This window comes from Scylla paramamosain, chromosome 2 (genome assembly GCF_035594125.1).
Source record: "Scylla paramamosain isolate STU-SP2022 chromosome 2, ASM3559412v1, whole genome shotgun sequence".
Taxonomy (NCBI): Eukaryota; Metazoa; Arthropoda; class Malacostraca; order Decapoda; family Portunidae; genus Scylla; species Scylla paramamosain.
The window spans coordinates 535001-550102 of record NC_087152.1 but is presented as its reverse complement, the minus strand read 5'-3'; the positions used below and the strand labels follow the sequence as shown (position 1 = coordinate 550102).

General features: G+C 43.2%; 1 protein-coding gene across 1 annotated transcript in view; it reads right to left on the bottom strand.

Annotated features, from left to right (window-relative positions):
• Nucleotides 1–1180: 1180 nt before the first annotated feature.
• LOC135107799 (uncharacterized) overlaps nucleotides 1181–15102 on the bottom strand; it is a 39473-nt gene continuing 25551 nt past the window's right edge. Inside the window, 19 exon segments of the mRNA XM_064018104.1 lie at nucleotides 1181–5083; nucleotides 5934–6214; nucleotides 7113–7414; nucleotides 7655–7856; nucleotides 8089–8122; nucleotides 8124–8186; nucleotides 8188–8220; nucleotides 8630–8786; nucleotides 9062–9198; nucleotides 9200–9252; nucleotides 9697–9811; nucleotides 10376–10513; nucleotides 10515–10559; nucleotides 11036–11130; nucleotides 11380–11541; nucleotides 12168–12468; nucleotides 12871–13165; nucleotides 13975–14138; nucleotides 14723–14853. Of these exon segments, the coding sequence (XP_063874174.1) occupies nucleotides 4727–5083; nucleotides 5934–6214; nucleotides 7113–7414; nucleotides 7655–7856; nucleotides 8089–8122; nucleotides 8124–8186; nucleotides 8188–8220; nucleotides 8630–8786; nucleotides 9062–9198; nucleotides 9200–9252; nucleotides 9697–9811; nucleotides 10376–10513; nucleotides 10515–10559; nucleotides 11036–11130; nucleotides 11380–11541; nucleotides 12168–12468; nucleotides 12871–13165; nucleotides 13975–14138; nucleotides 14723–14853 (3065 nt within the window). The 3' untranslated portion in view covers nucleotides 1181–4726.

Sequence of the window (15102 nt, the reverse complement as noted above, 5' to 3'; positions counted from 1 at the left end):
CCCAATAAATACATTCTATTAGTAAAAAAATAAATATATTTCACTAATGTACTATGTCAGACTTTTCTTGAATTCGGAAATCCTTTATGTCACCTTGTGCAGGGGAGTACACAGGAGTAATGGTGAATATCAATATCATCATGTACACAATGACACAACTTGGCAGCTCATGTAGGTGCCGCTGACACCGACTCAGTACAAAGTGACAAGTCAAGAAGAATCCTTATGAACCGTGGCATCCCGAGTCATCGGCTGTGTTGTGGATGAACTACACATTTTGATTACTGATTCAGAGTCCAGGCAGGGAGGAGCAAGTCTTCCTACAATGAAGAGTTAACTAACTACAATATACAGTACAGTTATAAAGACAAGGATTTCAGTTTGATTCTATGATAGTTAAAAGAATAAATATATGAATATACATGATGATGTTATTGGTAAAATTGGGTTAAATGGAATTGACTTATTTTAGATCCCTTACTTCCTGAAAAGAAAAGAGTTTGAGATATTACCATGTTCCTATCTTCTGATGACTTACTTAAAAATAATGGAACATTAGAACCTTATTGAAAAAAAAAATGAATACTATAATGAACCATTATGTAATGTTAATAACTTTTGTATCACATTCTTGCCAATGCCATTTCATTGTTCTATATTCTAATGGTAGCAAATTTGATTAACCCACAGAAATGTGCATTTTGTTCCATCTAAGGCAGGCCTAATGTATCTCATTAAAAAGTACACAGAAGAACTGAAGTTGTTCATGTTTGAGTAACAAAAGGTTATAAGTGTAATTGAAGCAATGACCAATACTTAGACACATGATAATTATAAATCTTATTACGTGAGTCAGAGTTTGATGAAATAATGGAAAACAACTCTGTAAATTTTACTTCCTTGCCACCAGAAGGACGGAAGTGGTGGGACAAAGCTGCATCCTGCCTCATCTACACCAACAAACTCTGTTCATGAGGACAGACATGCACCGAGTGTTCACTATTCACTACACATTGTGTTGGAAAGTAAAGTGACTGGCATGCAGATGTGTGCTACACTAACAGCATGACACTGGAAGGCTATGTCTGGCCATCTCCAAAGAGGAAGAAATAAGATCCTCATTAAACCTGTTTAAAGTCAGACATAAGATTTCAACTGGTATATGAATTCTCAGTGACAATGTACATAATAATGATTGATATTTTTATACAAATATATATATATAATCTTTATTGAATATCAACATTTCATAATACCCAGAAATAGTTACTATATTCAACAAACTTTACTTCCAATTACCAGATAAAAATCTATGCAACCCGCCTTTACTTCCAATGTGGAATGAAGGAATACCCATAAAAATAATGTAATCTATCTGTAAGAGCATTGACAACACAACAAGTAATTCATCAGACTGTGTGAAAATGCAAACACAGTTTGGTTTCAGACATCTTATGAACAACACCCAAATTGTTATTTTCATGCTTTGTACATTGCAGTACAGTAGTAAGTTTTCGTTTGGTCAGTGTGTGCAGGAAGGGTTGGTATCCCACAACAGGTTGCAAAACTGAGAGTGGTGGCCTCATGGAGGCCTTTCAGTTAATTCAGGAGTAGCAGCCTCATAGAAGCCTGTTGGGTTAGTTTGAGATGGTTATTAGACTGAACTCAAGATTTAAGCAATTTTCAGTAAGGAGATGCAAGGTTATCTTGCAAACTAATTTGAGGAATATAATGAGACACAAGAGTTAAGATTACTAATTGGCATAAGCAATGAATGTATGTGCATAGGCATTTTTCATCAAAGATCTTATAGTCACTGTAGTCTCTTTATATCATATAATAACAATGAAACTTTAATTTTGTTATATAAAACAGTGAAGCCTCCAGCCAGTCAGCAGGCATCAGTGCCATGCCAGCTGCTGGACCTGCCTCCTGGACTCACACGACTGAGATGTGGCTGCCATAGTCACCAAACACAGCCACTGCCTCAGGGATCCTTATGTTAAGAGCTTAACTAGGAGTTGCTGGAGAGCCGGCGGCCACAGAGCCACTGGTCCCCCCATGCATCTGATTTCACGTAAAAATTTGATCGACATTTAGCTGAGCTTGTAAACTATATAGTAATTCACACTCACTTGGCATGAAAGATAAACAAAAAAGTGGCACCACTAGTTGAAGAAAGTGAAAAGAAAAGACAAAAGACCATCTTGGCATCACTAATATCATGAACTTTAAGCTTGTAAGTTGCAGTTTTAATTTTACTGTAAAAGAAAAATATATTACATTAGTACTGAGCCTTTGTATAGCCTTTGTTAAGCATCAGAGTTGATAAGGTTAGAGAAGCCTCCAGACTTTGCATCCTATCATTGGTATAGCTAGTTTTGCAGACACAACCCACCACCACCTGCCTCACTGAATGTCTGCCATGAGTTGCTTGGCCACCACTTGCTGTAGCATGGGTGAGACTCCCAGAATACCAGAAGTGTGTCAGCTCTCCACCACCTCCCTTGATATCACACTGCTGCCACTATTTGTACATATCATTGGGCAAGATGCTGTGAGAGAGAGAGAGAGAGAGAGAGAGAGAGAGAGAGAGAGAGAGAGAGAGAGAGAGAGAGAGAGAGAGAGAGAGAGAGAGAGAGAGAGAGAGAGAGAGAGAGAGAGAGAGAGAGAGAGAGAGAGACAAAGCAGCATTTAACAATATATAAAACTGTCTTGAAAAATACTATTGGCACTATTTGTGAGCCTGAACAACAGAGGAAGGATTGGCATACAATGAATGGTGCCATGGGCAATGTGACAGTCCATGGTGGCAAGACAAGAATGCCATCGCTGATAAGCTGTCTGTGCAATGTACCAAGCCTTTCAGTAAAATGGTGAAGGCATGGAAGGCTACATGAATCTGAGCATAATGGATATAAATCATAATCATAGCACATGTATGCGATAAAAGAAAAAAATCTCCCAACAACTTTAGTCAACCTACTTCATAAAAGTAGACAGAAGTAAATAGACCACCTGCTTATTTATGTATCAACTTCCAAGAATTTTTTAACATTCTGCCCAGCAGTGTGGAATTACTTGTCAAAAGTTATTTTTGCACCATTTCTAGAACTATGATTGGGAAAACTGTATGAAATCCATCCTCCCCAAAGATTATTCATCAGAAGGCAGTAACCAAAATAATTTCCGAATCTGAACAAATTTAGTGTTATCTTGTAAAGACACACTATTTAATCATTTCTACCAATACACTAATAGACTCCTCACCCTCAGTGTGGCCAAGTAATCCCCTGCACAGTCCTTCCCACAATGAGTGCTGTAGGAAGAGCAAGTATGTCACTACTTACACTTCAGACAACAAACACTTTGCAGGTTTGGGACCAGACTATCAATGATAATAGATGTTGACTTACTGGAGGTTTCCTTGTATGTCTTTTTGAATTAATAGAAGTGATCAACTTCATGTTGATAAGTTATGCAGTATGAAATTACATTTGTAGCTATTATAATATTTGATATAAAACAGCTTTTTGAATGCTGTCATGCTTTCTTAATCAATCATGATGCCAAGATGTAAGTAAATCATAATTATATAAAAATACAACACTACTTTGCCAGCTGTGTTCTTGACAGAATAAGACTGATCTCAAAACATCCCTAAATATATATATCAAATAGGTAACCCAAATGCTAATGCCATGCCTGCCCACCAGATCAGGGTTGAGGCTGTCAAAGTCACGGTGCAGGCATATTTCGTCTGCAATCATAAATACTGAATAAATAAATAAACATATAAGCACAAGAGTGTCACATCTTAACATGGTGCCAGATCTATGTCTAGTATAACAACTATGGCCAGTCCACCAATGTAAGTTTTGATCCTTTCACATTACTCTTAATCTTGACTTCAGCTCAGTTATAAGGAAGGCAAGATGAAAAGGGCGTGGGTAGAAGAGGATGGGGAGGTTGACAGGTTGACGCTTCCGACTCAGAACTGAGATGGGTTGCAACTAAGCTCAATTTCTCTTTAGTTGGGCCAAAAGGTTAAAATATAGGTAGTGAGTTTACCAGAAGCTGGGTTACAGACTGATACAGCCCGGCCAAATAGTCCATAAATACTGCTCACCTCTTCCGGCTACTAAACTGACTTAAGTAACTGTCACTGAATCTGCCAGACTAAGTATTTGCATGGTCTGGTAAGGTTTAGATATATGCCACCATTATTTCAGTGGCAGAGTATACGAAATATAAAACCTGGTGAAAGGTGTCCAGTAGCAGCCTTGCTCAGCACCAGGCAAGGTGCGAGCATTTCCTGGAGGATGTTTGTCCCAGAGTGGAGGACAGTCACACTCTCACATACCAGGCTAGATAGTGCCACTGAAACAGAGAAGAGCATTCATGTAAACCCAAACTGAGGGAAAGCATATGGCAGTTGTCTGAAGCGCCATTATTTTCCTTTGCTTTATCACTGCTGAAGAAGTCAAGGAGTGGAAGGAAGTGGGTCACCGCACGCTAGGACACAACCCCGGATTTCTCCCCACAGACACCATTGGCAGGCAAGCTTTTCTTTGTGCTCTGCTGGCATCACAAGGTTAAGAGGGGATCAAATACTAGATAGGCGTTAGGTGCTCCAGTGCTGCACAGCTCATCCATTCTGAGAGATGCAGAGCAGCAGCGGCGGTGACAGTGGTGGTGTGGTCGTGTGCAGGAGAGGAAGGGAGGCTCACACAATGACCGCAGTGAGGTGGGCGGCATGACTGGTGTGGGCGGTGCGGGTGGTGCTATGGGCGGTATGGGCGGGCTCTGGGCTGGGCGTGAGGTGTCCTAGAAGATCCTCAGCCAGCAGCTCCTGTCTCTCCTCCAGGTCCTCTGATGTGTCCTGGTCATCTTCAGGATCGTCCTCGGGATCATCGTGCCGGGGAACAGGGGAATAAGAAGACCCCCGTGGGGAGGAGGCCTGGGGTGCCCGGCTGCCACTCTTGTGCTCAGCTCGCCACCGCCCACGGCCTTCCTCTGTGGCATACCCAGAGTCCCCGGTGGCCCGTCCACTGTCTGAGTCCTCTTCACTCCGACTACACTCCTGTAAAAGCAATGCACATGTTAGTCATGCTCTGATCTTCTACCCTTTGTAGGTATCTTGCTCCAGCTGCTACCCTTTCCTAAGCTGCTCTTTATCAATCATCTTCAAAACAATTCTTACAATATTCATGCTTTAATCTTCTATTCCACTTATCTTACTTCAATTACCCTTTCCTAAGCTCCTCTTTATGAACTATCCTTTAGTTTTCCTTCTACAGCTTCAGTTTCTCATTCTATCTCAGGCTTTCCTCATCTATGCTGATCTTGAAACAACCCTGCTCCAGCCCTGATATTAATCTGGCACAAAGTGAGACTCTATCTTTCTCAAGCTTTGTTTTCTTTTTATTCCTTGTCCCAGATCATTCTACAACTCTCTCTTAGTCTTTCCACAGCCTTGCTCTATCTCTACCCAAGTTGTTTTTCTCTTTCTGAGCCTCAGTCTAACTTTGCCTTCCTTTTGTCTTCAGTCTTTGCAAATTGTGCCTTTCAAGTTGCTGAATTTTGTTCCTACCTGATTTGGCTGTGGGTGTCTTTTGTTCTGCTGCCACTCTCCATTGCCAGAGTGAGGCAGTTCACCTTAAGCCATGTTAGTCATGTCATCCTTACATCTGCAGTACATTTCTCCACATTAGTTTAAACAGCTGAAATACAAGGAAATGCACCACACAGCAATAACATCTGTTTTTAAGACACTTATCCTGCAACTATGGCTGATCCTTTTTGACCTTTCTTTAGGGACTGGCACCTCAGTGGGCCTTTTTTTCATTGTTCTTTTTACCCTAGGCCAGTGCCCCTCTTACATAAAAAAACCTGCCTCTACATCCCTAACCAAGTGCCAGCAAACCACATACCAGGGTGTGGGCATCCTCTTCGTCAGGACGAGTGGCCAGGGTGGAGTAGTGGAGAGGTGGGTGGGCATGCGGGTGTGGTGGTGGAGGCGTCTCTCTAGTTGGGGAGTAAGCTGGGTTGTGAGCATGGGAGGTGGTGATGGTGGGGGCATGGGTGATGGCAGAAGGGGAGCCAAGCAGCGGCTCACTGGACTCTTCCCTGCGGGGTCGGGTGAGGGTGGTGCGAGCCACAAGGTATGAGTCAGGGTCCACCTGCTCCTCCTCTAGCTCTGGTGGTGACCAGTCTGGAAAGGTGACAAAGATTATGTGTGTGTGCCTGTGTGTGTGTGTGTGTGTGTGTGTGTGTGTGTGTGTGTGTGTGTGTGTGTGTGTGTGTGTGTTTACCTAATTGTGCTTTATGGGAAAAAGAGCTATGCTTATATTGTCCCATCTCCATATCTTTTAATACTGAACTTAGCCTTGAATCCATGTATACTTTATGCATTTGCTATCTCCTTATCCAGACTGTTCCATACATCTATACTTCTATATGGGAAACTATTCTTTTGACATCTCTTCTACATATACTCTTCTTCAGCCTCTTTCCATGTCCTCTAGTACCAAATCATCAAGTCACTCTGGTTCATCTTCACTTTCTCATATGCTTGTGTGTGTGTGTGTGTGTGTGTGTGTGTGTGTGTGTGTGTGTGTGTGTGTGTGTGTGTGTGTGTGTGTGTGTGTGTGTGTGTGTGTGTGTGTGTGTGTGTGTGTGCATATGTGTGTGTGTGTGTGTGTGTGTGTGTGTGTGTGTGTGTGTGTGTGTGTGTGTGTGCGCACTTCATGTCCTAGGTGTCTACAGTCTTCAAACTCAAAACATTATGACAAGCAGAGCAATGCCATGAACGCAGCATATTGTCAGACTGCCCCTAAAAAATCCAGTCTCCTTCTTGTCCTTGCAGTGGCTAATCTTCACTATCTAGTCATTTTAATTTGTTCATTAATTTATAGACAGCAATGAAGAGAGAGAGAGAGAGAGAGAGAGAGAGAGAGAGAGAGAGAGAGAGAGAGAGAGAGAGAGAGAGAGAGAGAGAGAGAGAGAGAGAGAGAGAGAGAGAGAGAGAGAGAGAGAGAGAGAGAGAGAGACAGACAGAGAGAGAGAGACAGAGAGAGAGAGAGAGATCCAATGAATTTGTGCACACTCACCAGGTGATCTTGGAGTGTGGACCTCCTCTAGCCGGAGTTGTGGTGGTGCCTGGGGTGGTGAGGCCTGCTGGTCCAGCTCCTGGCTCTGCTGTGGGGAGTCCTGGAACTGAGGTGGTGCATCGAGGACCGGGGGCAAGGGTTCAGGGAGGCTATCAAAGTAGCCCCGGTTGGTGACAATGAGGGAACGCAGCTCAAGGTATTCCACGTCGGCCTGAATCATTGAGTCAAAGATGTCTGTCAGATCCTGGAAGCAAGGCCGTCTTGCTGGGTCCTCTGCCCAGCACTGCAGCATCAGACTGTACCTGTGATGAGAACATAAGAACATAAGAAAATAAGGAAAGCTGCAAGAAGTCATCATGCCTACAAGTGGCAATCCCTGTAGTCAGTTGTAGTAGTTAGTGATACAATTATATATGTTATTTTGCATATGATTAACTTTTCTTTCACTAGATTCTATTGTATTCTCAGATCCCTTCCCATGTCCTGCCTTCATCCACCATTATCTTGGCTTAAGCTTCATAATGAAAGTGATATTAACTTACAGTTCTGGGGAGCAGTTTTCTGGTTTCTCCATGCGGTAGCCACCCTTCAGGAGAGAGAAGAGTCGCTCCGGTGTGACTCCTGGGTAGGGTGGTGTGCCCAGCGTAACCAGCTCCCACAGCAGCACACCGAAGCCCCACACATCACTCTTGCTGGTGTACACGTGGTCCACTAGACTCTCCAGTGCCATCCACTTCACAGGCACTGTGTGTGTACAGGGTGGAGTCACACAGGGATAGAAAGAAAATTACTAAATTTTAAGATCAGAATCCAAAGTTGGCAATAATCTAATGTTAAAGGAGAAGTAGGCAATATAAGCAAAGTTCCATTAGGAGACAAATGTGAAATCTCTGTGACAGAATTCTCTCCTTAAAATGGATCCTGCACACAACACAGGGAGAAGGCAGGACAGGCAGTTAGAACATCAGGCACACACCTCGACCTTCGCTCCTTTTGATGTACCAGTCACCCTTCATAGACATCCCGGGTCAGCCCAAAGTCAGAGATTTTGCAGACTTTCCCTGCTGCCAGCAGGGACGTTTCTCGCTGCTAAGTCACGATGAACCAGCTGTGGGCAGGAGGGGTGTTCTCAGGCACAGCAGCAATGCTAACAGAGAAGTGCCCAAATAAAAAAGGGGCACAAGAACTTAAGGACATAAGAAAATAAAGGAAGCTGCAAGAAGCCATCAGATCTACACATGGCAGTCCCTGTATGAAGCACACCTGCCTATTTTCACCAGTCATCTTATAAAAATATGAAAAAAATACAAGAAAGAATAGGGTCATCCTCTTATATATGGAAGTACATGGATTTATATGGTATAGCACATTACTTCTCTTTACAAAGATACTGGTAATGTCTGCAGCCTGAAGCTGAATCCATACTCATAACAGGCAGGCTGAATTAGATACATGAGTGTCAAGAAAGTAGCTGCCACACTGCCTGAAAAGAAGAGATGAACATTTCAGGGCCTCACCTTCATGTCAGTGAGGTACGCCATTCCCTTGCAGATCTGCCATGCGAAGGACAGAATATCCTTGGGTGTGATGGCATAGTCTGCTGTCGTGCCTTCTGCAGGACCTGACCCCACACGGTTCTCAAACTCAGCATGACGTGACCTCTTTAGATAGTTTCTGTGAAAGGGAGAAAATAAGTGGTAATGCAAATCAGATACATGCAGAGTCACTTAACATTATGGAGACCTCACTGTAATGCTGAAAATAGTGAGTCTATATTCATCAACAATACTACATTCCTTCTCCTTACTTCATGAGTCATGTGTGTTTCAAAGGTGCCTTCACCATTAACTTGAGTAAAACCATACCAATAGTACTCATCAATAACATTACATTTCTTCTCCTCCTTGCTTCTCAACTCAATGTGATTCAAAGGAGCATTCAACACTAACCTGAGTGAACCATACTGACAGTACTCAATGATGATGTAGATGGGACCACCCTCTGATGTGCATGCCCCAAGGAGCTTCACAACATTGGGGTGAGACACGTCCTTCAGGAGGGAGTACTCAGACAGCAGGTCAGCCAAGCTCCGCAGGGGTGCTGTTGGACTTGAGCATTTTGACTGCCACAGTTGTGTAGCCTAGAAGAGATGACATGGTTTTAGTGAGGAAAAATATGAAGGGATGAGGAAGAGGAGGAGGAGGAGGAGGAGGAGGAGGATGAAAGAAAGAAAGAAAATAAAAAAAAGAGCACTATGAAAGAAAGAGGAATTATGATTTTAATAAAGAAAAATATGGAAGAGGAGGAAAAGAAGGAGAGAAAGAAAAATTAAAGAGACAAGGTTAAGATTGAAATATAACAGTGTATATACATATGTACATAATGCAAGCAATACTGCAGAAGATAATTTATAAATAAGAAAGGGGCTGAGGGACTGACATGTAGGAATGGTAGTAATGCACATCACACATGTATAAAGATAACACAACTTGTAAAAATGGCATGTCTGCACAGAATCTCAATGCAACAGTAATGAGTAATAGCTAGGAAGGAAGTAGTCATGCAGCACACTAAAACAACTTACCAAGGTTACCACCAATCCCTTGGGCTTTGGCTTTCATGACCTTCCCAAACTCTCCTTCTCCTAGCGTCTGTTCAATCACCAGACGACTTCGGGGGAACTCCCACTTTCGATCAATCTGAGGAAAACAAAGCAGAATAGGAGTGTTGTCGGAAGAAGGCACAGAAGGCTATTGCTGTCAAAGAAGAGTATGAGATAAGCAATGTGACAGTCCGCAGTGGCCAGGAGTAAGTACAAAGACACTCCAGAATGATCTTGGAATCAGACAGCTAAGGTGCCATCCTACTGTTCTCCTGGTCAGTCATTTGATTCTCAGCTAAAGATTTTATTTTGTCACTGGATTAATTTCTTTGTTTCACCGGAAAGCCTAAGCAGGGCATTACAGAGATACTATACTGTACTTATGGGTGAATGGGATGCCTCATGAAGCAACAACAGAATGAAAAAAGAAATAATGAGCTGAGGTAATGAGGAATATACTTTTCAGAACAGAACAAATAAGGTGGTTAGAGAGAGAGAGAGAGAGAGAGAGAGAGAGAGAGAGAGAGAGAGAGAGAGAGAGAGAGAGAGAGAGAGAGAGAGAGAGAGAGAGAGAGAGAGAGAGAGAGAGAGAGAGAGAGAGAGAGAGAGAGAGAGAGAGAGAGAGAGAGAGAAGGTACCAAAACATGGCAGCAGGACTCACAGTAAGGTTGAGAGCTGGGACAAGACTGACGTTGTCATTGCGAGGAGACGGTCTGATGCCGTAAATGACTGAGTCATGTGTTTCCCGGGAGTTATAAGGTGTAGAGGAGGAGCGGTCAACATTGGTCAGGGTACCCAGAGAGATGACACCTCCCTTCTGCTTCCCCTGCTTCTTGGCCCGCCATCTGTGTACAGAACGAGTGTGACAAAAATAAAACACAATACTTCATATCAAAACACACACACATACACACACACACACACACACACACACACACACACACACACACACACACACACACACACACACACACATACCCGTCAGCTACAAAACAGGAGATATGGCAAAAACAATACAAACTGTTGCCATCCATACCTCATATCAACACACACACAAAAGAATATTCATAATTTGGATATCACACAAATTCAAAGTTTTGAAAGCCCAGACACCTGATTACAATTATGATACATATCTGACTGATAAATGTGATCTTGGCAGAAATCTTAAGTAAACCTTTCTGAACAATATCTTCCTCATGTCTCTTGTGTTCCTGCCAGGCCTGTCGGAGTTGTCCTTTGCTCATATTTCAGGTAATCACATCTTACCAAAAAGTCTACCTGACCTAAATTATGAGAAAAAGAAAGGATGGGGACTTACCTGCAAAATATAACACAGAAGAGGGTGAGGCTGAGGGAAGGCAAGACCTGCCACGCTTACTCCAATCTTGCATGCACTGTTACAACCCGGGCGCACTGCAGAAGTAGACAGACATGTAGAATACAGGTGGAAAACACACACACACACACACACACACACACACACACACAGTTCTTATTTTGAATCCAGTGACATAAAGACAAACACACACAGATTAGTGCTTTGAATTCACACTATCTAACAACATGAAGGAAAATGACGAAATAAATGCTAGCAGCCTGAACCAAGTTACACAGCACAGGGGAAAGGCAAGGTTTGAGAGCAAGGCATGTGTGGAGGCTTACATTTTGGTGTCCTTTTAGTTGGCTCAGGGTCAGTGGGCCGGTCCTTGTTGGCAGGGAAACATTGGCAGCCAGCAGAGTTACAGGAGCAGACGCCAAAGCCAGCAGCAATACCCCGATCATCTGGTCCAAGCTCTATCTGCTGGCTCTTGATCCAGTCCTCCTCTGCCAGTGTGAGAGGAAGGATAAGGTGTTGTGGTTATTGTTGGTGTTGTTGATGGTGATAGTATGGCATCAAGTTGTGTTGATAAGCATGTGGGACAGCATAGCATGAAGTAATGAAAAGAGCTAGTGTTGAAATGAGGATGTAATGGTAGTAGTAGTAGTAGTAGTAGTAGTAGTAGTAGTAGTAGTAGTAGTAGTAGTAGTAGTAGTAGTAGTAGCAGTAGTAGTAGTAGTAGTAATAGTAGTAGTAGTAGTAGCAGTAATGATAGTGGCTGATAGTGTTTGACTTGAATGGTAGCTGGTGAAGGTCTGAAGAGTAGTAATGATGAAATGAAGAATAGCAACCAATATCAAACACATTTTCAATAAGGAAAATCTACACTTTACTAGCTAAATGATCTGTCTGTATACTACTAGATCTGAAACACAAGTTGATGAGACCAATATGTCAACACACAAACACACACACACACACACCATGCCATACTACAAAATAACAACCACATATATAAGAAAAGTGGATAATCTGCATTTAGAAACTCTTTTCATTATTCCTTCCATACACACACACACACACACACACATACACACACACACAGACACAAACACACACACAGCTTCCTCACCTGTACAGTCTTGGGGACACACACTGCGGAAGCTCATCTCCAGCTCATCGCAGACCTGATCAGGGCAGGTGGTGAAGTTGGGAGAGCAGGTGGCATACTCTTTGCTTCTCAGCTGTGAAGCTCGGTTGGGGCGCCACTGACAGGCACCAGCGCTGCCCTCCCCACACGCTGCTTCACACTCGCTCTTGTAGAAGAAAGAGGCACACCACACCTCTGCCTCAACTTCCTCTATTCCATCCTCAGTCTCAATGGTCTCCATGGGCTGGGAAAGGGAGGGAGGGAATGATGGAGGGAGGGAAGGCTGCACAATGGAAATAAGGATGATGGGAGACAAGGGAATGCAAGGGAGGGACAGGATGGAGGAGGGCAAAGGGGAAAGGAGAGAGGAATGGAGAGGCAGTTGAATGGATAAAGGGAATATCCAGAAAGAGGAAGGATGGAAGGAAGACCAAAAGATTATGAAATAAATTACGTAATTATGGAAGCATGCTATTGAAACAGTTCCTTTTGTATAGTACAATTATTTAATACAGTATAGCCTATGAAAAATGCAGAAGTAAAACCACTTACAGCATGGCAATACTCTTGGAAGATATCCATGGACTAATTATATTAGTTTACTTTTGAAACATACAGATGCAGAAAGACACACACAATCCTCCATACACACAAAATAAAAAGGAACTGAAGTGTCAAAACATACCTTGTGCTTGCATCTCTCCACTAGGTCAGGGTCTTTGCTCTCCAGCACCTCCAGGTTGACAATGGTGGTGGTGGTGCTGTTGCCTCTCTCCACCAAAAACTTCCCACTCCTCAGTAGCACTGGGTCAGCCACATACAGGATGCCAGTGAGAGGAGTGATGCCCAGGCCAGCCCCACCACTGTCACCAGGCTCCTCCATAATGGTGAAGTTGCCGGTGGGAGGAAGGCGGACTGCCAGGTGATAGTCAATCTCTGGACTGGTGAGCTGACCCAGGCGCTGGTAGCGGGTGGCAGGCCTGGGATGGATGCAGCATTGGGAGCATAAGAACATAAGAGAATAAGGGAAGCTGCAAGAAGCCATCAGGCCTACACATGGCAGTCCCTGTATGAAACATACCTACCTATTTCAATCTATCATCCCTATCCATAAATTTTTCTAACCTCCTTTTAAAGCTCCCTAACAACTCAACACTAACGTCTGATTACATACAGACAGTACACACACACACACACACACACACACACACACACACACACACACACACACACACACACACACACACACACACACACACACACACACACACACACACACACACACACACACATACAGCTTCCTCACCTGTACAGTCTTGGGAACACACACACACGCACACACACACTGTGGAAGCTCATCTCCAGCTCAATGCAGACCTGATCAGGGTAGGTGGTGAAGCCGGGAGAGCAGGTGGCATACTGTAGTGTAGTGGTTAGCATGTTAGGCTCATGACCAAGAAGGCCTGGGTTTGAATCCTGGACGTGGTGAGGCAAGTGGGCAAGCCTTTTAATGTGTAGCCCCCGTTCACCTAGCAGCAAGTAGGTACAGGATATAACCCAAGGAGTTGTGACCTTGCTGTCCCGGTGTGTAGTGTGTAAGTGATCTCAGTCCTACCCAAGGATCGGTCACTACAAGCTCTGAGCTCTTTCCTTAGGGTAACAGCTGGCTGGGTGGGCAGCAGATGACCATAGGTGAATCACACACTCTCTCTCTCTCTCTCTGTCTCTCTCTCTCTCTCTCTCTCTCTCTCTCTCACAACACACATGCAAACAGTTCCTGGGCACTCACAAAGTAATGGTGATGTTGAAGTCAGCAGGTGGCACCTCTTGCAAGAGATGCTGCTGCTCAGACTGTTTCTCAGCACACTCTGGGTCTAGGGGTGGAGCGATGGTGGTACTTGCCAGTCCGTAGTCCATGATGTGTGGCACTGACAGTGTCATGTTGTACATCACCTGTGACAGGGGGAGGAAGTATCATACAGTTAAGAGGTTGAGGTACAAAAGCTTAACATGATGAATTAAACAGTACAAATATAGTGTCGAGTCATGAAACAAAAAACTGCTGCATGACACATGTTCTCTCATGAAGAGTGAGTGGTTGACTGAGGATGATGGCAATGATTTAAATCTTGAGAAGTGGAAAAAAAAGCAGAGTATCTCACTAAAATGATATCGACTCCAACAACGAAAATTGAGAATTTTAAAGATGGCAAGATCAATTAAGTTTTAGAAGTAACAAAATAAGGGAAATTGTTTCAGACAAAAATGATTTCTCTTGATTCTTGTACATTAGCTTTAATATGCATCAGAAATGAAAAGAAACAAATTTAACTTAATTTTCAAAGTTTATCCAAAATGACGTAATATGATACAATATATAACTGTACGAATGTTTCTATATATATTTTGATTAGAAATAATTTTAGAAACACACAGCTAAAAAATAAAGTTCCGATTAATCAACACATCAAAATAACATAGTGCAAGCATGGGGGACAGGGAGGTCCACTGACAGTGAAGCAGGACAGGTACACCACCTTGCGGGACTCAGATGTAGTGATCATGGACATGTCGATGAACACGACAGAGAAGTGTATCTTCTGCAGGTAGCTCTGGTTCCGGGAGAGCAATGCCCCCGCGTACAGGTGGGGCTGGTTCAGCTTCAGGACTGCAGGAGAGAAAGTGGGTGGTGATGTGGTCAGTGGAACCCCTTGTGAGTCATTTAATAGATTATGGTGAATAGGTCAGGGATAAATACATTAATTACTGTGTCTGCCAGTGAAAGGGATGTAAGAGTGACAATACTGATTAACTCTTGTATTAGTAAGATAAAAGAATAAAGGCGAGGACTTAATTATTTTCTTTAAGTCTCACAATCCACCTCATGTCTTCTACCCATGCACCACTTCGGCCTCCA